The sequence below is a fragment of the Heterodontus francisci genome, chromosome 2, assembly GCF_036365525.1.
Source record: "Heterodontus francisci isolate sHetFra1 chromosome 2, sHetFra1.hap1, whole genome shotgun sequence".
Taxonomy (NCBI): domain Eukaryota; kingdom Metazoa; phylum Chordata; class Chondrichthyes; order Heterodontiformes; family Heterodontidae; genus Heterodontus; species Heterodontus francisci.
In genome coordinates this window covers 70,970,478-70,992,595 of record NC_090372.1, presented here as the reverse complement: position 1 = coordinate 70,992,595, position 22,118 = coordinate 70,970,478, and the positions used below count along the sequence as shown (strand labels likewise).

Here is a 22,118-nt window from a genome sequence, read left to right as displayed (position 1 = left end):
AAAGGGGAAAGGTAAGGCAAACAAATCCAGAGCTTCCTTGGTGATGGAGATAGAGATTAAGATGAATAAGAAAAAGTGTGCTTACGGCAGATGTCAGGTGGATAATGCAACTGAGGACGAGGCTGAATACAGAAGGTTCAGAGGGGAAAAAGCAAATATGAGAAGCAAAGAGAAAGTATGAGAAGAGACTGGCAGCCAACGTAAAAGGGAATCCGTAAGTCTTCTATAGGCATTTAAATAGTAAAAGGGTGGTAAAAGGAGTGGGGCCGATTAGGGATCAAAAAGGGGATTTACGCATGGAGGTAGGGAGCATGGCTGAGGTATTAAATGAATACTTTGCATCTGTCTTTACCAAGGAAGGTGATGCTGTGCAGGTCATGGTGTTAGAGAAGGTAATTCAGATACTCAGTTTAAAATTGATGAGGGGGAGCTATTGGATTGGCAGTCTGTATTTAAAGTTGATAAGGCACCAGGACCAGATCAGATGCATCCAAGAATACTTGGAGAAGAAAGGGTGGAAATTGCAGAGGCACTGGCCATAATGTTCCAATCTTTTTTGGACTCAGGGATGATGCCAGAGGACTGGAGAATTGCAAATGTTACACTCTTGTTCAAAAAAGGGTGTGAAGATAGGTCCAGCAACTACAGACCAGTCAGTTTAACCTAGGTGGTGGGGAAGCTTCTAGAAATGATAATTCAGTACAAAGTTATTAGTCACTTGGTCAAATGAAGGTTAATTTAAGGAAATCCAACACTGATTTGTTAAGGCAAATGGTGTTTAACGAACTTGCTTGAGTTTTTTGATGAAGTATCAGAGAGGGTTGATGGGAGTTATGCTGTTGACGTGGTGTACACGGACTTCCAAAAGGCATTTGATAAAGTGCCACATAACAACAGGCTTGTCAGCAAAGTCAGAGCCCCTGGAATAAAAGGGACAGTGGCAATATGGATACAAAATTGGCTGAGTGACAGAAAACGGAGAATAGTGATTGTTTTTCGGACTGGGAGGAAGGTTTATAGTGGAGTTCCTCAGGAGTCGGTGTTGGGATACCTGCTCTTCCTGATGTATATTAATGACCAAGGCCTTGGTGTGCAGGGCACAATTGCAAAATTTGTGAAAGATACAAAACTTGGAAGTATTGTGAACTGTGAGGTGGGTAGTGTAGAACCTCAAAAGGACATTGGCTGGTGGAATGAGGGACAAGTGGCAGATGAAATTTAAAGCAGAGAAGGGGTTCACTTTGGTAGAAAGAACGTGGAGACATGATATAAGATGAAGGGAACAATTCTAAAGGGGGTCCAGGAGCAGAGGGTCCTGGGTGTATATGTGCATAAATCATTGAAGGTGGCAGGACAAGTTGAGAGAGCGGTTAATGAAGGAAACCGCATGCTAGGCTTTATCAATAGGGGTATAGAATACAGAAGCAAGGATGTTATGTTAAACTTATATAATAAACACTGGTTTGCCCTCAGCTGGAGAATTGTTTCCAGTTCTGGGCACCACACTTTAGGAAGGATGCAATGGTGTTAGAGAGGGTGCAGAAAAGATTCATGAGAATGGTTTGTGGGATGAGGGATTTCAGTTACATAGATTGGAGAAGTTGGGACTGTTTTCCTTGGGGAAGAGAAGGTTGAGAGGAGATTTGATAGAGGTATTCAAAATCATGAGGGGTCTGGACAGAGTAGATAGGGAGAAACTGTTCCCGTTGGTGGAAGGATCGAGAACCAGAGGGCACAGATTTAAAGTAATTGGCAAAAGAAGCAATGGTGACATGAGGCAAAACTTTTTCACACAGCGAGTGGTTAGGATCTGGAATGCACTGCTTGAGAGTGTGATGGAGGCAGGTTCAATGGAGGCATTCATCAGGGAATTGGATTATTATCTGAAAAGGAAGAATGTGCAGGACAATGTGGAGAACATGGGGCTGTGGCACTAGGTAAGTTACTCCTTTGGAGAGCCAGAGCAGACTCGATGGGCCTTCTGTGCTCTAACCATTCTATGGTTCTACAAGTCCCATTCCCCTGTCCCCCCTGTGCTCGCTGACCTACACTGGCTCCTGGTCAAGCAATGTCTTGATTTTAGAATTCTCATCCTTGTTTTCAGATCCCTCCATGTCTTCTCCCTTCCCGATTTTCTATAATCTCCTCCATCCCCACAACCCTCCAAGATATCTGTGCTCTTCTAATTCTGACCTCGTGTGAATGCCTGATTTTAATTATGCAACCATTGATTGTTGTGCCTTCAATTGCCTAGGCCCCAAGTTTTGGAATATCCTCCCCACATCTCTGCAGCTCACTTTCCTGCTTTAAGACACTCTTTAAAACCTAGCTCTTTGACCAAGCTTTTGGTCATCTGACCTAATATCTCCTTTTGTGGCTCAGTGTCATACTTTGTTTTATAATGTTCCTGTATAGAACCGTGGGACATTTTGTTACGTTAAAGGCACTATATAAATAAGTTGTTTTCATGCTCTGCTAGATTTCTGTTATACTTTACCTTTTTACCATTTGGTCAATGAAGACCCAAACCACAATCCCCCATCATGTCACCTTTCAACTATTTTTTACCTTTTACAGGTAGGATTAAAAATACAATTCGGTGTAAGATTTAGTGTAACAATGAAATTCAAGAAGTGTACAGGTCAGTCATAGTATTTAAGTTAGCTCTCGTTAATTAACAAGTAAACCTGATATAGGGAGTTCCCAGCATTCTTAGAATTGGCAGCATACTCTTGTGAAGTGCTCATTTTGTAGTACCTCAGTCATGCCAACAACAGCTTGTATAAATATAGTTCCTTTAATATAGTAAAACATCCCAAGGTGCTTTCCAGGAGAGCTATCAAACTATATTTGACACTGAGTTACATAAGCCGATATTAGGGCAGATGGCCAAAAGCTTGGTCGAGCAAGAAAGTTTTAAGAATCATTTTAAAGGAGGAAAAAGCGGTAGTGAGGTGCAGAGTTTTGGGGAGGGAATTCCAAAGCTTAGAGCCTTGGCAGCTGAAGGAATGTCTGCTAATAATGGACCAGTTAAAATTTGGGAAACTCAAGAGGCCGAGCAAAATATTAGAAAAGTAATGGACTAATTAATGGGACTAAAATGTGACAAAGCCCTGATGGCCTACATCCTAGGGTGTTGAGAGGTGTGTTAAAAGACAGTGGCTCTGTTGGTTTTGAGCTTCCTTAATTCCCTAGATTCTAGAACAGACTCTTATCAATTGGAAGGTAGCAAATGTAATCCCACTGTTCTAGAAAGGGAGAGAGAAAGCAGGAAACTAAAAGCCTGACATAGGGAGCCTGGCATCAGTAGTAGGGGAAATTCCAGAATCTATTAGGTGTGTGGGACAGGACATTTGGAAAATTACAATTTAGGCTGAGTCAACTATTTTAGGAAAGGAAAATCATGTTTAACAAATCTATTTGAGTTTTTTGAGGTTGTAACTAACAGGGTAGATAAAGGGGAACCTTTTGCATGTTGTATATTTGGAATTTCAGCAGGTATTAAGGTGCCACACATGAGATTTTTGTACAAGATAAGGGTACATGGGATTGGGAGTAATAAATTAGCATAAATTGAGACAAAAACAAAAAAGTGTGATGCTGGGAATCTGAAATAAAAGCAGAAAATGCTGGAATGCATCAGGTCAGACAGCATCTTTGGAGAGAGAAACAGAGTTAACATTTCAGGTCATTTCATCCCAGATGCTGTCAGACCTGTTGATTATTTCCAGCATTTTCTGTTTTTATTGTTTCATGAATTGAGGATTAGCTAAAGGACAGAAAACAGTGTAGGAATAAATGGTTCATTTATGGGATGGCAGGCAGTAACTAGTACAGTGCAAGGACCAGTGCTTGGCTTTCAGCTATTTACAGTCTATATCAATGATTTAGATGAGGGAGACCAAGTGTAATGTATCCAAGCTTGCTGATGATGCAAAGCTAGATGGGAAAGTAAGCTCTATGAAGGGTGCAAAGAGGCTGCAAAGGGTTATTGACCAGTTTAGTGATGAGGCAAGAAGGTGCCAAATGGAGTATAATGTGTGGAATTATCTGCTTTATTATTGGGGAATCTAAAACATGGGGGCACAGTCTCAGGATAAGGGACCGATCATTTAGGACTGAGAAATTACTTCACTCAAAGGCCTGGATTTTAAGAGCCTGCTGCCGATCTCAAATTTAATTGTGGTCCCATAACCCAGCGGCGGGGGTGGGGGGGCCACCAGCACCGGGAGGATCGGCTGGACCCTCGTGGCATCGAGCTCTGTTGCGTGCCTCATCCGGAGCCATCTTCAGGCCCTTCTCTCCCCCCCCCCCCCCACCCCGGCACAGAACCAGACACTTGGGAGAGAACAAAATCCAGCCTAAAGGGTTGTGACTCTTCAGAAGTCTCTACCCCAGATGGCTGTGGATGCTGCATCGTTGAATACATTTAAGGCTGGGAAAGATCGATTTTTGGTCTCTTGGGGAATCAAGGGATATGATGAGCAGGCAGGAAAATGGTGTTGAAGCCCAAGATCAGCCATGATCGTATTGAATGGCGGGGTAGGCTCGATGGGCCATATGGTCTACTCCTGCTCCTATTTCTTGTGTTCTTGTGTGCTTTAAGATTGGGAAAGAATGGGCAATCTAGAATGAGAAGTCATAGTTTTAGGATAAGGGGTAGCAGATTTAAAACCGAGATGAGGAGAAATTACTTCTCTCAAAGGGTTATAAATCTGTGGAATTCACTACCCCAGAGTGCGGTGGATGCCGGGACATTGGGTAAATTTGAGGAGATGAACAGATTTTTAATTAGAAATAGGTATTAGGGTTATGGAGAACGGGCAGGAAAGTGGAGTTGAGGCCAAGATGAGATCAGCCATGATCATATTGAATGGCAGAGCAGACTGGAAGGGCAGAATTGCCTACTCCTGCTCCTAGTTCTTATGTTCTTATGAAAGTGGAATGTTTTTTAAAAGGTGAGAGAGAGTAATGAATGTTAGTATTTAGAGGGATTTGGGTGTCCTTGTACATTAATTGTAGAAAGTTAACGTGGTGCAGCAAACTATTTGGAAGGGAGATGGTATGTTCGCCTTTATAACAATGGGTTTGGAGCATCAGAGTAAGCAAGTCTTGCTGCAGTTGTATATGGCTTTTATGAGACCGCATCTGATGTACTGTGTACAGTTTAGGTCTCCTTCCCCAAGGAAGGTTATACTTGCCTTGGAGGGGTTGAAACAAAGGCTCACTAGATTGATTCCTAGGATGAGAAGGCTATCCTGTGAGGAGAGATTGAGCAAGATGGGCCTGTATTCTGTGAAGTTTAGAAGAATGAGAGGTGATCTCATTGAAATGTATAAAACACGTAGAGGGCTTGACAGGGTAGCTGCTGAGAGGTTCTTTCCCCTGGCTGCAAAGTTATACTCTCAAAATAAGGGGTTGACCATTTAGGATCGAGATGAGAAATTTCTTCAGAGGCTTATGAGTCTTTGGTATTATCTACCACAGAGCACTCTGGATGCTCAGTTGTTGAGTATAGTCAAGACTCAGATTGATAAATCTTTGGGCACTAAAGGAATCAAGGGTAATGGGGATAGGGCAGGAAAGTGGAATTGATGTAAAAGTTCTGCCATGATCATATTTAATGGCAGCGTGGACTTGAGGCCATATTCCCTGTTCCTGATGCTATTTCTTATGTTCCAGTGCTCTTCTGGCTCGCCTTGCAGCTTTCTTAAATTTGCGCTCATCCAAAACTCTGCTGCCCATATCCCAACGCGCATCAAGTCCTGTTCACCCACCACCCTTGTGCTTGCTGACCTACGTTGTCCCCTGCTCTGGCAATTGCTGAATTTTAAAATTCTAATTCTTGTTTTTAAATTGCTCCACGGCCTCTCTCCTCTGCGTCTCGATATCCTACTACAACCCTTTGAGATATTTGCGCTCCTCCAATTCTAATCGCTTGCATCCCAGACTTTAATTGTTTCCCCCATTGGCAGCCATGCCTTCAGCTGCCAAACTCTAAATCTCCAGAATTCCCTCTGTAACCTCTCATCTCTCTCGCATTTAAATCTACTTTTTGACCAAGCTCTTGGACACCTATCCCAATATGGCTCAGTGTCACGTTTTGTTTGCTGTTTCTGTGAAGCGCCTTGGGATGTTTTACTATGTTAAAGATGCTATATAAATGTAAGTTGTTGTATTTGGAATACTTCAGACCTGATTCTTTTGCATGTTGCATTCCAGCAAGGCACCACTTCAGGAGGTGCTTTCTAGTTGAACTTGTCATTGTTGGCTGTTCACCAAGTAGTATCATGAATAACTATATAAAAAAAATTTTACACTAAAACTGCTATAAAATACTAAAGTGTAGCATTATTAATAAGAGCAAGTTGTCACTGTCAGCAGTTTCTATTGCATACAACACCAAATAACATTTCAAGATTTTATGATTGCAGTATCTAATCTGTACTACAACTCTACATTTATGTCTTTTTGAATTGTGATTAAGTTTATTAAGACTATAGAAATGTCACATTCTTTCGAGACAATTTCTATAAATTTTAAGCAGTTATTGTGCTCTGCTTGCATTTAATAATTAATGCTGTATGTTTGCTTAATGCCTTTTATTAGGCTTTAGCTCAGAATGCAGAGCTCAAAGGCCTGCTGTGCAGGATACCTGCTGAGTCTAGGCTGGTAGACCCAGCTGTCACTGTATATTCCAATCCAGGTTCAGTTAAGTTGGGTCTATGAAAATGTTGTCAATTGTACCCATATTATTGATGTGGAATTTTCATCATGCATCACTGGAATACAGGTTTTAATTTCTACAAATGATGAAGTGATTACAAAAATCTTCACATGCATCTGTAATTTCATAGTTACTGGCTGGGCATTCTATTCTTGCCATTTAAAAAAAAAATTCTTGCTCCATCAAACATTAGTGGCTGTTTTAAGTATGAATGGCTCCATAAAACTCAGATAGTCAACTGAGGCAATTACCTAATATGTAATTTGCTGTTGAATTTAACATCAAATGAAAAGATTTGGGCTGTTTATAAACCCAGTTTTAACATGAAAAAAAATTGGTAATCAGACTTGTTAATTTTTGCTCAGTGACTTGATGATCAGAAACAGACTTCAAAAACCACATGTCATGGAACTGCCGCGATATTCAGTTCGACAGCTCATTTAAATGGTTGGGGCAGACCGCCCCCCCCCCCCCGATGATGTGGTGGGGCGGGCAGTCCATCCACGGCATTGGCGTCAGGCACCACTGCGCAGGCGCTGATGCCAATTTAACAGGGCTTCAAGCCCTACATTACAATTTAAATTTTTAGAGATATTGAATTAAAATGTATTAAAAAAAAAATTAATGTTTCTAGCCCCTCTCCCAATCCCCCAATAACCTTGCCCACTTGCCCCCCGATCAAAATACTTACCTTGTGCACCTGACCCCCCCCCTCCCCCCCACAAAGTTCATAACCTTTTAACTTCACCCTTCCCACCATCCCCTACACCAATCAGATTAGTTTGACCCTGTTTTTACCCCCGCCCCCACACTGAAATACTTACCTGCTCCGCCCTCCCCACCAGTGTCCCACATCAGATCTCCGAATGGGTATCTGAAGGCATGGGAGTGCCGGCCACCGGCAGCAATATTTGTGCGGAATGGACGGCGAGAGCGGGTATGTACTTAATTCATTTATTTTATTAAATTATAATAAAATATAATTTAGATTTGGCTCCCGTCGCCAAACAGCGGGGAGGCAGTCACGATGCTATAAAATCCAGCCCTGTATTTTTAAATTGGATTTTTCATATTTTATTTTACACTGGCAAAATACTAAGAACTGTGAGATCGGGTAATAAATTGGGTTAGTTGCAAGGTGAAGCTTTTTCTACCCAGCTCACATCATATCTGTTACACTCACACTTCAACAAAGAATCCATTATTACGCCACTGTACCTATTCCAATTCTGATACCTATCATTTTGAAAATACCAGCTACCACAGCATCTAGACTGCATTATGAAATGCAAACTGCTCCAATAGTTTTTTTTTTACAAACAAAGTTACAGCTGTTATTGAATTACAAAGCTACAGGTAGTAACCAAGTTGATGACCAACTGCAAAAAAAAAAGTTAATCAAAGTTCTTTACACTAAATCTTCACTTGGGTGATCTCTATAGTATTGCAAACTATTGTCTTTCGGTGGTCATGGAGGAGAGGTTCTTGAATCAGCCCCTTTTTATCTGTTATTCAGAAGGTATTTCCACGAAATAACATTCACTGCCCGAGAGCTACACTTGCATGTAAACTTGAATTAAAAATGAATGTCATTTTTGCAATGCCAATACATAAACTGTGCCAAAAAAAAAAACATTGGCTGGATTTATTGCATGTTCCTTCACATAAGACTTGAAAATTTTCAAGTCCAGACTACATTTATATATGGAGTGCAATGTCTCTCATTCCCTGATCTGTCTTTGTTGTTAAACAGTATGTTGGACCACTGTTTTGCAGTGACAAGACCAGGGCCTCACAATTTTGTTTGTCAACGTTTACAAATTCCTCGTGTTGGCTGTGGTGCTGTGTGTTGGGGCTTCCTTGGGAGAAAGGAAAACAGAGGGGAAAGTTACCCTCAAGTTCAGAAAAGCAATGACTGTGTTCAGTGTACAAATTGGCTGTCTGTGCATCTCCTTGGCCTAGAAGGCCCTCGGTGCATGGGAAGACCATCATCTCCTAGTTCTCCTCCCAAGTTGCGCACCTTCCTGACTTGGACGTATATCGCCCTTCCTTCAATGTCATTGGGTCAAAACTCTGGAACACTCTGCTTAACAACATTGTGGGATTGCTTTCATCACACGGACTGCAGCAGTTCTAAAAGAAAGCCCACCACCACCTTTTCAGGGCAGATGGAGATGGGCAATAAATGTCCATCTTGCCAGCAACACCCGCAATCCAAGAATTAAATTACTTAAAAGTAGAATGAAAGAAAATGTTGCTCTTAATTATCTTTTTTTAAAAAAATCAAGATGTGATCAACCTTTGTGGTTTTGTTTCCATTTAAATATAGAGTACTGTTGACCTTGTTATGCAGCTAATTGGGAGTTTATGAAAAGCTAGAGAGGGAGTTGAATTTTCAGTAGTTTTTTTTTAACCTATCTATAGTACTTGTTATTTGTCATTTTTATTATGTATGCCTTTCCACTGCTGAGTTCTATTAAAATCTCTGAGCAAGTTTTTCTCAGCAATACCGTTCTTATTTGTTGATCAGAAATATTGCAACTAATTCTAAACTTATTTGAAAAGATGGGTCAACTGTTCTCTAGCTCTTGTCTGAAAACTTTGTATAGAATCGTTTAAATGGAGGCTTTCTTTCCAGGAATAATTTGCCTGTTATTGATAAGTTTATGTGTGCTATTCTAGAATCACTTTGCAAGCGGTCAAAATGCGGTAGTGGCGAGGGTGGGAGCGAGAGGCTGAGGGGGGAGAAGCAGCGAGCAGATGGGCGCGGGAGGGAGCGGCGAAGAGAAGCTTCCATCTGAATTATTGCCCAGAATCCATCTGCACTGCTGTAATTATGCAAGAGGAAAAGCCACATGAATCTATTTCCAAAACCAATACGTTAGAATAATAAACATCTTACTAAGAGTGAATTGAAAGATGCCTTACAATGAGATTATTTAGTTCTGTATTGACACAGGTACTATTGGGGGTAGGATGGAGGCGGCAGTCGCAGCCACTGTGGGGATTTGGGCTGCGTTTACTTTTTGTGACAAATTGAGCAGCGCCATCTTTATTACTGGCAGCTGCCAGGGATGTTGCAGACGGTGACATGTCAGTGGATGAGGCTGCATTTGCGCATGTGCAAGTATTGCACCACCTAGCAGTGGTTTTGTTTTGTAAAAGTTTCAAGTTTTTTCTTGGTCTAGCTACACCACATTTTAGACTTTGACAGTATGTTACCAAAGCGTGGTGCCTACGAAATCCATCCATATAATCAGTGATCATTTTTTATTGACAAAAGATTCAGATTTTCTTTGCAACAGATTCAAAGTCCATTACATTTTCATTCAAATTGAGACTTTCTGAAATATATCTGGATGATTGGCAAGTGTGTAATTACTTATGGGTTGGTGTGGACGTGTCTCCAGCTCCTTTTGGAATTGGCACCACTAAGTGTAATTGAAAAAAAGTCATAATGCTGTGCGTCATGACACACACTGACTTATGAGGCATTGCACCAGCCCTTTGTGTCAGACAGCTGCTGACGACGCTAATCCATTGAGGCGGTTGTGTTGCTAAGATCTTCTTCCTGCAGTGGAAGGTTTGTAGTGCCTAGTTTATGATCAGTATAATATGACATTGAAACTCTAACAGAGTCTTGGTCTTGCCAGTTAAAATACTTTCTGCAAGCATAAATTTATTTTTCAAAGCTCCTCGACTAATTTTCAATGATTGCTTCGTGCAACAAATTGAAAATCTAACTTGCAATTTTATTTGGCTTTGTTCTAAGCAGTATGTTGTGGTGAGGTGGCACTGTATCAGATACAGAAGGTAGATTAATAGATAGTATCTATGATCCTATTAAGACAAGCCTGCTTCTAGTTCAAAAAATACAGTGCATGAGAAATTTAGCTGCACGCCACTTTTTTGTGGATAAGGAGAAATCAAAGTGAACTCAAAGGACATGATAAAAGCGGCCTGTTTGTGTGCTGCAGTTGTCTTTGTATTAGGAAGTACAGGAATTTATGTTTTGCAAATCTAAATATAAACTACTCGGTGATAAATGCACTACAACATGTTAGTTGCCTTATTTTCTGCTCTGGCTGGTAACCAGTTTAATTTAAATATGAGTCATTATGGTCCTGTCCACCAGCCCACCCTCCTTTGTCCTTTTTCTTATTGATTTGCTTAAGGAGCCCCTGCAATTTGCTTGATTCCTTTCTATTTCCTTAGCGTTGAATGTTATTTTATGGTCTGCAATGAGAATATAAAGAATGGCAGAGAATGACTATAAGGTTCACCAGGAGAAAGAAATTTCCAGAGTATGAGAGGAAGCTAGCTAGAAATGTAAAAACAGCAAGAGTTTCTATGGGTATTTAAAAAGGAAAAACGTAAAGTGAGTGTTGGTCCTCCAGAGAGTAAAAATGGGGAGTTAATAGTAGATTATAAGGAAATGGCAGATGAAATGTACAAATATTTTGCTTGTGTCTTCACTATAGAGGATACAAAAAACATTCTAGTAATAGCTGAAAATCAGGAGGTGGAAGGAAGAGAGGAACTTGGTGAAATTACAATCACCAGGGAAGCGGTACTGAGCAAACTGATGAAGCTGTGGGCTGACAAATCCCCAGTTCCTGATGGGCTTCATCCTAGGGTCTTGAAAGAGATAGCTAATGAGGTAGTAGATGCGTTGGTATTAATTTTTCAAAAGTCGCTAGATTCTGGAAAGAGTCCCTCAGTTTGGAAAGTAGCAAATATAACCCCTCTATTCAAGAAAGTGAGAGGCAGAAAATATTTAACTATAGGCCAGTTAGCTTGATGTCTGTCATGGGGAAGGTGTTAGAATCGATCATTAAGGAGGCTATAGCTGGGCACTTAGGAAAACTCAAGGTAATTGGGAATAGTCAGCATGGTTTTGTGAAAGGGAAATCATGTTTGACCAACTTATTGACATTCTTTGAAGGAGTAACATGTGCTGTGGATAAAGGGGAGCCCGTTGATGTACTGTACTTGGATTTCCAGAAGGCATTTGACAAGGTGTTACGTAAAAGGTTATTTCGCAAAGTAGGAGCTCATGGTGTAGGGGGTAACATATTAGCAATGATAGAAGATTGGCTGGCAAGAGTATGCATAAATGGGTCTTCTTCTGATTGGCAGGATGTAACGAATGGAGTCCTGCAGGGGTCTGTGCTGGGGCCTCAACTTTTTACAATTTATGTCAATGACTTCGATGAGGGGAGTGATGGTAAAGGTCTGCAAAATAAAAAAAAACCTGACCTGAGCCCGACAGAACCACATCCGACCTGGCCCAAGTCCTTTCATTTTTTCCCGCACCCGACCTGACCATCAGTTAACTTGCCTTCCGTTTTTCACTTTGTTGCTGATCTGCACACGCTTAAAATAAGTGTAACAAAACCACCTTTCTAGCCCAAAAATTAAATTAACATTGGAGTTACTTACCTGTGATAGAGCATGTCCGACCTGGCCCTACCTGAGCCCAAATGCCGGACCTGGAAGTGCAACCTGACCCAACCCGAACGCGACGCATGTTGTCGGCTAGCCGGCCTTTAAGTGATGGCATGGTAGTTCATGGGCGGCGCAGTGGTTAGCACCGCAGCCTCACAGCTCCAGGGACCCAGGTTCGATTCTGGGTAATGCCTGTGCGGAGTTTGCAAGTTCTCCCTGTGTCTGCGTGGGTTTTCGCCGGGTGCTCCGGTTTCCTCCCGGAAAGACTCCAAAAGACTTGCAGGTGATAGGTAAATTGGCTGTTGTAAATTGCCCCTAGTGTAGGGAGGTGATGGGGAATATGGGATTACTGTAGGGTTAGTATAAATGGGTGGTTGTTGGTCGGCACAGACTCAGTGGGCCGAAGGGCCTGTTTCAGTGCTGTATCTCTAAATAAAATAAATAAATAGTTAAATTTGCAGATGACGTAAACATAGGTCGGAAAGTATGTTGTGAAGAAGACATAAGAAGGTTGCAGACCAATATAGATAGGCTGAGTGAATGGGCTAAAATCTGGCAGTTGGAGTATAATGTGGGGAAATGTGAAGTTGTTCACTTTGGCATGAAGAATAAAAAAGCAGAATATCACTTAAACGGAGAGCGACTGCAGAATTCCGAGGTGGAGAGGGATCTAGGTGTTCCAGTGCATGAGTCACAAAAAGGTAGTACACAGGTACAGCAAGTAATAAAGAAGGCTAATGGAACGCTATACTTTATTACGAGAGGAATTGAAAATAAAAGTAAGGATGTTATGCTTCAGTTATACAGGGCATCGGTGAGACCACATCTCGAATACTGGATGCAGTTTTGGTCCCCTTATTTAAGGAAGGATGTAAATGTGTTGGAAGCAGTTCAGAGGAGGTTTACTAGATTGAAACCTGGAATGAGTGGGTTGTCTTATGAGGAAATGTTGGACAGACTGGGCTTGTTTTCATTGGAGTTTAGAAGAGTGAGGGGAGTCTTGATTGAAGTTTACAAGATCCTGGACAGTCTTGACGAGGTGGATGTGGAAAGGATGTTTCCTCTTGTGGGTGAGTCCAGAACTCGGGGGCACTGTTTTAAAATTAGGGGTGGTCCTTTTAGGACAGTTATGAGGGGAAATCTTTTCTCTGAGGGTTGTGCGACTTTGGAACTCCCTGCCTCAAAAGGTGGTAGAGGCGGGGTCATTGAATATTTTAAGGCAGAGGTAGAGAGATTCTTGTTAGGCAAGGGAATCAGAGGTTATTGGGGGTAAATGAGAGTGTGGCAATCGAGACACAAACAGATCAGCCATGATATCAAATAGTGGAGCAGCTTAGAGGGACCAAATGGCTTACTTCACCTAATTTTTATGTTTGTATGAAAATTTGTTCTAGCCAGCTATTTAGTGTGGTTAGTATTATGAACAGTCACCTTTTTTCCCCATAAGTTGGCCAATAATATTTTGTATTCTGACTCCATTCAACTTTAATTTTTGCTTCCTTACTTTGGGAATACTGTCAGTTCAATAATGAACCATGCTCCTCCATAACTTTGACCCACCACCTTCAGTTCTACAACGCAAGATCTCCAATTTTGAATCTTGTACATCCCCGATTTTCATCACTGCATCATTGGCAAATGTGCATCCCCTCCGTGTGCCAAAACAGCTTGTTCCAGTGCTGTCTTGACGTCACACAGCCGAACCGGCTGATGAAATGTTAGGATTGGAAACTTTGTTCAGAAAAGTCCAGCCCATGAAATTGTACGTCACTCCCCAAAGATCAGGTGCACAGCTGCAAGATGGGAACTGAAAGTATGCAAGGGCCATTCCACAAGTTGCAGCTGAGGTGACTTTAGGTAACTTTTCCTTATGCTGAGTTGGTGGTTGATCTGTGTGGGGTTCCTGGATGGGTGCCAAGGATGACCGAAAACCACTTGACCCAGGTATGGGGGCAGTTCTTTCATTTGCCGTCTTGTCTGAAACCGTGTTAGGGAATGGAATAGAGAAGGCAGAGAGGACAAGCTCTGCAAGGGACGAGGAGGAGGAACAGGAAGAGTCTGGGAGGAGGCATCCTGTACCCTGTGTAGCTGGACGGAATGTCAGACAGTGGATTGTGGTTCTCTTCTTCCACTTCAAACAATTCCCCCAACCTGGACCCACCAGTCACCATCCTCACATCCATTTCACACTCCGCATCACAATGTTCCTTTGACCAACATCCAGCAATAAAAGCCATCAACAAAAACCTTCACAATATATCTACATCCAGCAACGCATCTAATTATACAAACAACAGCGAACTAATCACCCTTTTGCATTCCCATAGTGCCTGTCTTGTGGGTGCCCTTGCTTCTCCCACTCCTCTTATACAGTGCTACCCCAGTGGCTGCATCATGGCTGGTGGAAGACTTATAGTGGGGGAGACTGCAGATGACCTTGCAGGGTGCCCTCAAACAGCTTCGTCCCTAAAAGACCCAGGTTCACACTGTGCTACCTGGGCATGGACGGCAGCAGTCAGGGCTGGCTGGCTGATGAGCAAGGGCTCTGGCAGAATGGCAGTGGTGAAAGTATGAATGCAGTCATCCTGAGTGAGGGCAGTGGGTTCAGACTCCAGAGAGCCACTACCACTCCCATGGGGCGGCACCTCAGAAATGCTAGTAATCTGCTGGAGGACAGATTGCTGGACTGCTGCGAGAGCCTACATATCCCTCTGAGCACTGAGATCCATACCCACGATGGCAGCAGTCTGAGCCCACATGGCAGCATCATGACCTCCATCCATTGTAGCACTGAAACGTCAGAAGGATGCCACTTATACTGCAGTGAAAGCTGAGACAGTGGCGACCAGATGCTCCATTATGGTCTGGCAGTTCTGTCTTGGAGTTAACCACCGCTTCCAAGTGGAAAGGGTCGGTTCCAAGCTCTGTAAGATGGCCTCTGCCACATTGGAGTTGGACTCGTCTCTGCTGCTAGAAATAGATAGGCAGTTGTCTGGAAGACCAGCCAATGCACCAATCATCTCTGTGTGCATCAACATTAGCTTTCTCCTGTATGTCGCTCCAGCAGTGTCCTCATCTGCCTCCCCTGCAGCAGAAGTCTGGGGAGCTCGCACATGAGCTACCTTTTTCCCCTGACCTAGCTGGAGCCCACTTGTGCACTACCATGTGTTGCTCCTGATTCTGTACCAGCTTTTACAGTTTGCAGAGTGTCAATATCTGAGCTGGTGGCCAGGCTTGTAAGATCAAGTGATGGTGCCTCCTCATCACTTTCATGAAGGAGATCTTCCTCTTCTGTTTGTTTCTGCTGAGGCTGTATAGGTGGTAGCTCGTCTACGTTTGAAAATATACAAGCAGAAGGAGAGTCTTGGGGTGAGGAAGGTGGGTGGGGAGGAAGTCAGGTGTTCTATGGTCACACCATCTTCAGCTTCTCCTTGATGCCACATCTCAGGATGAGGGTTAGGAGGGAGTTGAAAAGGGGCATAGGCTTGTGACTTACTGTCATTCTCTGCTCTGCTGCAGCTGATGCCATGGGCTGCGTTGCCTTTGGACCCATGATGCATTCCACCAGCCACTCCAGAGGGTTCAAAGGATGGGGTCATGAAGCCCCGTGCCCCTCCGATCATTTGCCTCTGCCTTCTATTGTGGGAAACGTTCTCCTGCAAGAGAGAGGGCAGTGTGTCAGTGATTGTGTGTCACTGTGCCTGGATGATATTCCTTCCATAGCCGAATAGCTGGGGATATGCAGAGGTAGGGTGATGTGGGTATGATGCTGGCAGCATTGGTGAATATGAGAGGGTTAGATGCAATATGTAAATGTTACGACTGAATCCTGAGGGCTTGGGAGTGCAGCTGGGTATGATGGGGATGGGGTGCGTAGAACTGAGTGAGAAGTTGTTGGTATGTTGGGCATGATATGCAAAGAGAATGCTTGCAGTGAACCTTGACCACTCATGTGAGGTCATTGCATTTCTTGTGGCATTGCTACCATGTCCATAGGGCCACACTTTGGCCATTAACCTTCCAGGAGTCATGCTTCCTTGAGGGCTTCCTTCCAACCCAGGGAAACTTTACCTCCCTCCAGGACTCCACCACAGAAACTAGAGCCTTTTTTAAAAAAAAAAAAATTTTGTTCATGCGTTGTGGGCGTCGCTGGCAAGACCAGCATTTATTGCCCATCCCTAATTGCCTTTGAGAAGGTGGTGGTGAGCTGCCTTCTTGAACTGCTGCAGTCCATGTGGCGTAGTACAGCCACAGTGCTGTTAGGTAGAGAGTTCCAGGCTTTTGACCCAGCAACAGTGAAGGAGCGGCGATATAGTTCCAAATCAGGATGGTGTGGCTGGGAGGGGAACTTGCAGGTGGTGGTGCTCCCATGCATCTGCTGCCCTTGTCCTTCTAGGTGGTAGAGGTCGCGGGTTTGGGAGGTGCTGTCTAAGAAGCCTTGATGCATTGTTGCAGTGCATCTTGTAGATGGTGCACCCTGCTGCCACTGTGCGTCGGTGGTGGAGGGAGTGAAAGTTGGTGGATGGGGTGCCAATCAAGTGGGCTCCTTTGTCCTGGATGGTGTCGAGCTTCTTGAGTGTTGTCTTAAATGGCCTGCCCCTTATTCTGAGACTGTGTCTCCTGGTTCTCGACTCACCAGCCAAAGGAAACATCCTATCCACATCCACCCTGTCGCACCCTGTATGAATTTTGTAATGTTCAATGAGATCAACTCTCATTCTTCGAAACTCTCGAGAATACAGGTCCAGTTTCTGCAATCTCTCCTCTTAAGACAATCCTGCCAACCCAGGGATTTGTCTGGTGAACCTCTGTTGCATTCCTTCTTGAATTCAACTCTTTTTTTATTCATGTTTGGACCTAGGCTGTAATGAGGTCAGGAGCTGAGTGACCCTAGCGGAATCAAAACCAAGCATCAGTGAGCAGGTTATTGCTAAGCAAGTGCCGCTTGATAGCACTGTCAACAACATCTTCCATCACTTTCCTGTTGATCAGGAGTAGACTAATCATGTGGTAATTACCTGGTTTTGATTTTTGTGCACAGGACATACCTCGGCAATGTTCCACATTGTTGGGTAGATACCAGTGTTGTCGCTGTACTGGAATAGCTTAGCTGGGGTTGTGGCTAATTATGGAACACAAGTCTTCAGTACTACTGCCAGGATGTTGTCAGGGCCTGTTGTCTTTGTTGTATCCAGTGCCTTCAGCCTGTTCTTTATATCGCATGGAGTGAATTGGCTGAAGACTGGCATCTGTAATGCTGGGGACCTCAGGAGGAGGCCGAGATGCCATCTTGGCACTTTTGGCTGAAGATGATTGCAAATGCTTCAGCCTTGTCTTTTGCACTGACCTGCTGGCTGTACCATCATTGAGGATGGGGATGTTTGTGGAGCCTCCTGCTCTGGTTAGCTGTTTAATTGTCCACCACCATTCACAACTGGATGTGGTAGGACTGCAGAGGTTTGATCTGATCAGTTGGTTGTGGGATCGCTCAGATATGTCTATAAAAGGCTGCTTCTGCTGTTTAGCATGCAAGTAGTCCTGTGTTGTAGCTTCACCAGGTTGGCACCTCATTTTTAGGTATGCCTGGTGCTGCTGCTGGCATGCTCTCCTGCAGTCCTCATTGAACCAAGGTTGATCCCCTGGCTTGATGGTAATGGTAGAGTGGGGGATATTCCAGGCCATGAGGTTATGGGTTGTGGTTGAATGCAATTCTGCTGTTGCTGATACCCCACAGAGCCTCATGGATGCCCAGTTTTGAGCTGCTAGATCTGTTCTGAATCTATCCCATTTAGCATGGTAGTAATGCCACACAACACAATGGAAGGTATCCTCAATGTGAAGATGAGACTCTTTTCCACAAGAACTGTGTGGTGGTCACTCCTAGCAATACTGGCATGGACAGATGCATTTGCAACAAGTAGATTGGTGAGAAAGAAAAAAGAAAGACTTGTGTTTATATAGCGTCTCAAAGTGCTTTACAGCCAATGCAATACTTTTTGTTGAAGTGTAGTCACTGTTGTAATGCAGGAAATGCGGCCGCCAGTATGTGCACAGCAAACTCCCACAAACAGCAATGTGATATTGACCAGATAATCTATATTTTTTGTGGATAAATATTGGCCAGGACACTGGGGATAACTTCTTGTGGAAAAGAAGTCTGATCTTCGCATTGAATGTGCCTTCCATTATGTTGTGTGGCATTCCTACCATAGAGAATTTACAGCAGGGCGCCTCCCTTCTTGGTTTGTTGGATTTTTTTCTCCCAGCTCTTAGCTGGATAAGTTTTTGGTGATGCTTCTTCCTGGGTGTCTGTCTGTCCTTTTCAGGGAGCTACCTTGAAAGCTCAAATGGTTTCGCCCCTTTTGCCTCTGTTGGGAGACACAGATCTTCTTTGGAGTGACTGACAGTGGCCCAGGATGTGGCTACTTCACATCTTCATTTCAGAAGAACCCATTCAATTCAAAAATGTCTCTTGATGGGTTCAGGATGGGTGTAATTGACACCTCTTTGTTTTGAATGTGTTCTTATGTCTTTGCCAGACAGTTTGAATATACAAAGTCAGGCCGTTTAACCTTCAGCCATTTTTTTTAAGCACATTGCCCACTTTTTAAAAGAAAAGCCTATTTTTAGAACTCTTCAGGGTGATTCTTGTAGTTTCAATCACTGCACTTCATGTGAGCATCACACTTTGTTTTGAAAAGTATGATTTCTGAGGTGCAGCTTTACGAGCCGGTCATTGTTGAGAAAACTGACATTCTCCTGCTTTTGTTGTGAAAACTTTCATCCCCACAGACTCCTAAAACTAGAAAGTATTTGTTTTGCAAGAATGTGTGTTTCAGAGGCCTATGTAAATTATTTGACCATGTCAGCTAATGTGGGCTGGCACGTTGTAGTTGAGAAATGGACTCTGCAGCATATAATTTATTGATCATTAGAAACTCCATTAACTCGAAGTCATTCATAATGCTTTTGAAGGGTGTTTCTAAGAATGTCTAAACCAAACAATATTTGATTACAGGCAATATATTCAATTCCTGTGCATTGACAGAAATGGAAACATTCAAAATGGTGCAAGCCATCTGTCCTTTCCAGTGGAGCCCAGCCATCTGTGAAACACAAATCACCAGTGGTGCCTCCTGCATATTCAGTGGCAGGACTGGCGCTCCCAATATCAGTCTCCTCTCTCAGGCCAACACTCCCGGTATCGAGACACTGATCATTGCCTATCAGTTACATTGGGCGGGCCACATCATCCGTGTGCCTAACACAAGACTCCCAAAACAAGCTTTCTACTCTGAGCTCTGTCACGGCAAGGAGGGCAGAGGAAACGCTACTAGGATATCCTTAAAGCCTCCCTGAAAAAATGTGACATCTCCACTGATTCATGGGAATCGCTTGCCTGAGACCACTCAAAATGGAGAAGAAGCATCCGTGAAAGTGCCAGCCAGTTCGAACAATGTCGACATGCCCAGGCAGGGACCAAGTGCAAACAGCGGAAGCCGCGTTCGGAAATTTGAGCATCCCATCCCCTCGACTCATCAAATGCCACCTGCCCCACCTGTGACCGTGTGCGTGGATAAGAATAGGACTATTCAGTCACCTAAGGAACCACGACCCTGGAGTGGAGGAAAGTCATCCTCGTTCCCGAGGGACTGCCTAAGAAGAAGAACTTCACACCTCAGTAACTTAATGCCAAACAGAATTTTAAACCAGCTATAGAAATGATGACTGCCATTTGACAGTGGGTTCCTTTGTGTTAAAAATAGGGCATTCTGTCTATGTTTACCATTTGAATTTTTGTGTATGTTGTATGCACTCTAAGTAAGGCAGAAGCTATTGATTGAACCTAGCCCAAACTTGAGTAAATCTTCGCAACCTGACTAATTCAAGAATGAATATAACTTTATGCACCCATTATAAACCTTGAATTGTGTGCTTAATGCATTTCTAATTCTTCATTAATCTTCAAAAAAAATCTATTCAATTCCTCTGCCATTTCCATATTTTCTATTATTAACTCCGCAGACTTATTCTCTGGAAGTCCAATACTCTCTTTACTTAATCTTTTCCTTTTTAAATACCTGTAGAAACGTTTACTATCCATTTTTTAGATTTCTAGCTAGCTTTCTCTTGTACTCTAATTTCTCTCTCATTATTCTTTTAGTCATTCTTTGCTGTTTTTTATATTCTGTCCAATCTTCTGACCTGCAGGGAAGGCCTAAGGTTTCCTTTTGGGCCCTGACGCAGGACTTCTCGAGCCTTAAAGAAAGCTTTCTTTAAAATTAAAACTTGCCTTACTCTGACTCTTCTGGTCCTAGCTGGTGCTGCAGTTGCTAGTAATATTGTCATTTTTGATGTACTAAATCTAAGTACTTGATCTGTTTTTTAAAAAAATACTTCCTTGACAAATGTATTGTTGAACTGTTCTAATTTTTAAGTTTTTTGACGTACATAGGAATAGTTTAAAATGTTTATTACCAAATTCTGACACATGGGAATACAATTCTAATGGTTTCAATTTATTCTTTCCTTGTCCTGCAGCAGAAAGACCTTGCTCAAGTAAACAACCCTCTGGTCCATCAACTCTCAAATGAAAGCAGGGTCTCTCGAGCCGACTCTCTTTCAGAGTTCTTTGATGCACAGGAAGTCTTGTTGTCTGCAAGCTCATCCGAGAATGAGGTTTGTGTGTGTGTGTGCTGCCCAAATTATTCACTTATGACCTATATGTGGTTAATGATGCTCTGTGGGTTGTCAGGAAGAAGCAGCTGTCATGGTGTGACTTGACCTGAGCTTGAATTTAATTCTCAACAAATATTTCTGCACCTGTGGGAGGACAATCAAGGTGTGATACTGGTTTTCTCCATAGATGTATCTGGGGATATGCTGCTGTTCCTTTTGAGGGTGGTATGAATATGGGAAGAGCGTAGAGGGTCTTTGTTAATGCAGTAACCATATTTATTGTAGCACCTGTGTTCAAATTTAGACAAACCTGCTTAGCTTGCTGGATGTGTACCTAGGTTGGATGTCAGTTGAGGACACACTTGGGCTTGGTTATCATTCCTCACACGTGAACAAAGTCCACTTTGTGGTACTAAAATGTGCCCAGTTTCCTTCCATCATAGCACTGGCAGGAGCTTATTACTTCAGGAGAACAGTGAAAGGAAAATTGACTAAGCAATTTGGCAATGGGAAAATGTACTTTTAATAACAGCTGGAATTTTGTATATATGTAAAGTATATTAACAACAGCATTGTCTTGTATTTTCTCCTGCCTTTAACAGAATAAAACATCCCAAGGAACTTAATGGCAGCGTTATAAAATTAGGCACTGAGCAACATAACGTGATATTAGGGCAGATGGCCAAAAGCTTGGCCAAAGAGTTAAGTTTTAAGGAGTGTCTTAAGGGAGGAAAGTAAGACAGAGAAATTAGGGAAGAAGTACAGAGCTTAGGACCTAGGCAACTGAAGGCACAGCCATCAGTGGTGGTGCAATTAAAATTGGGGTGCTCAAGAGGCCAGAATTAGATGAGTGTAGATATATTGAAGGGTTGTGGGGCTGGAGAAGCTTACAGAAATGGGAAGGGGTGAGGCCATGGAGGGACTTGAAAACAAGGATGAGAATTTTAAAATCGAGGCATTGCTTAACTGGGAGCCAGTGCAGGGCAGTGAGCACAGGGGTGATGGGTGAATGGGACTTGGTGTGAGTAAGGATCTCAGGCAGCAGAGTTTTGGATGACCTCAAGTTTACAGAGGGTAGAATGTGGCAGGCTGGCCAGGAGTGCATTGGAATAGTCAGGTCCAGAGATAAAAAAGGCCTGGTTGAGGGTTTCAGCAGCAAATGAACTGAGGCAGGGTTGGAGTTGGGCAATGTGATAGAGATGAAAGTAAACAGTCTTGACTGAGCTGGTATATGGTTGCAAACTCACATGACACCACGCTTGCG

At 43.0% G+C, this 22,118-nt stretch overlaps 1 protein-coding gene across 2 annotated transcripts in view; it reads left to right on the top strand.

Moving 5' to 3' along the window:
• Positions 1-22,118, top strand: part of osbpl3b (oxysterol binding protein-like 3b) — a 215,970-nt gene that overhangs the window by 125,941 nt on the left and 67,911 nt on the right. For both annotated transcript variants that reach the window (XM_068058932.1, XM_068058942.1), the window contains exon 12: positions 20,717-20,854. In XM_068058932.1, the coding sequence (XP_067915033.1) occupies positions 20,717-20,854 (138 nt within the window). The remainder of the gene's footprint in view (positions 1-20,716; positions 20,855-22,118) is intronic.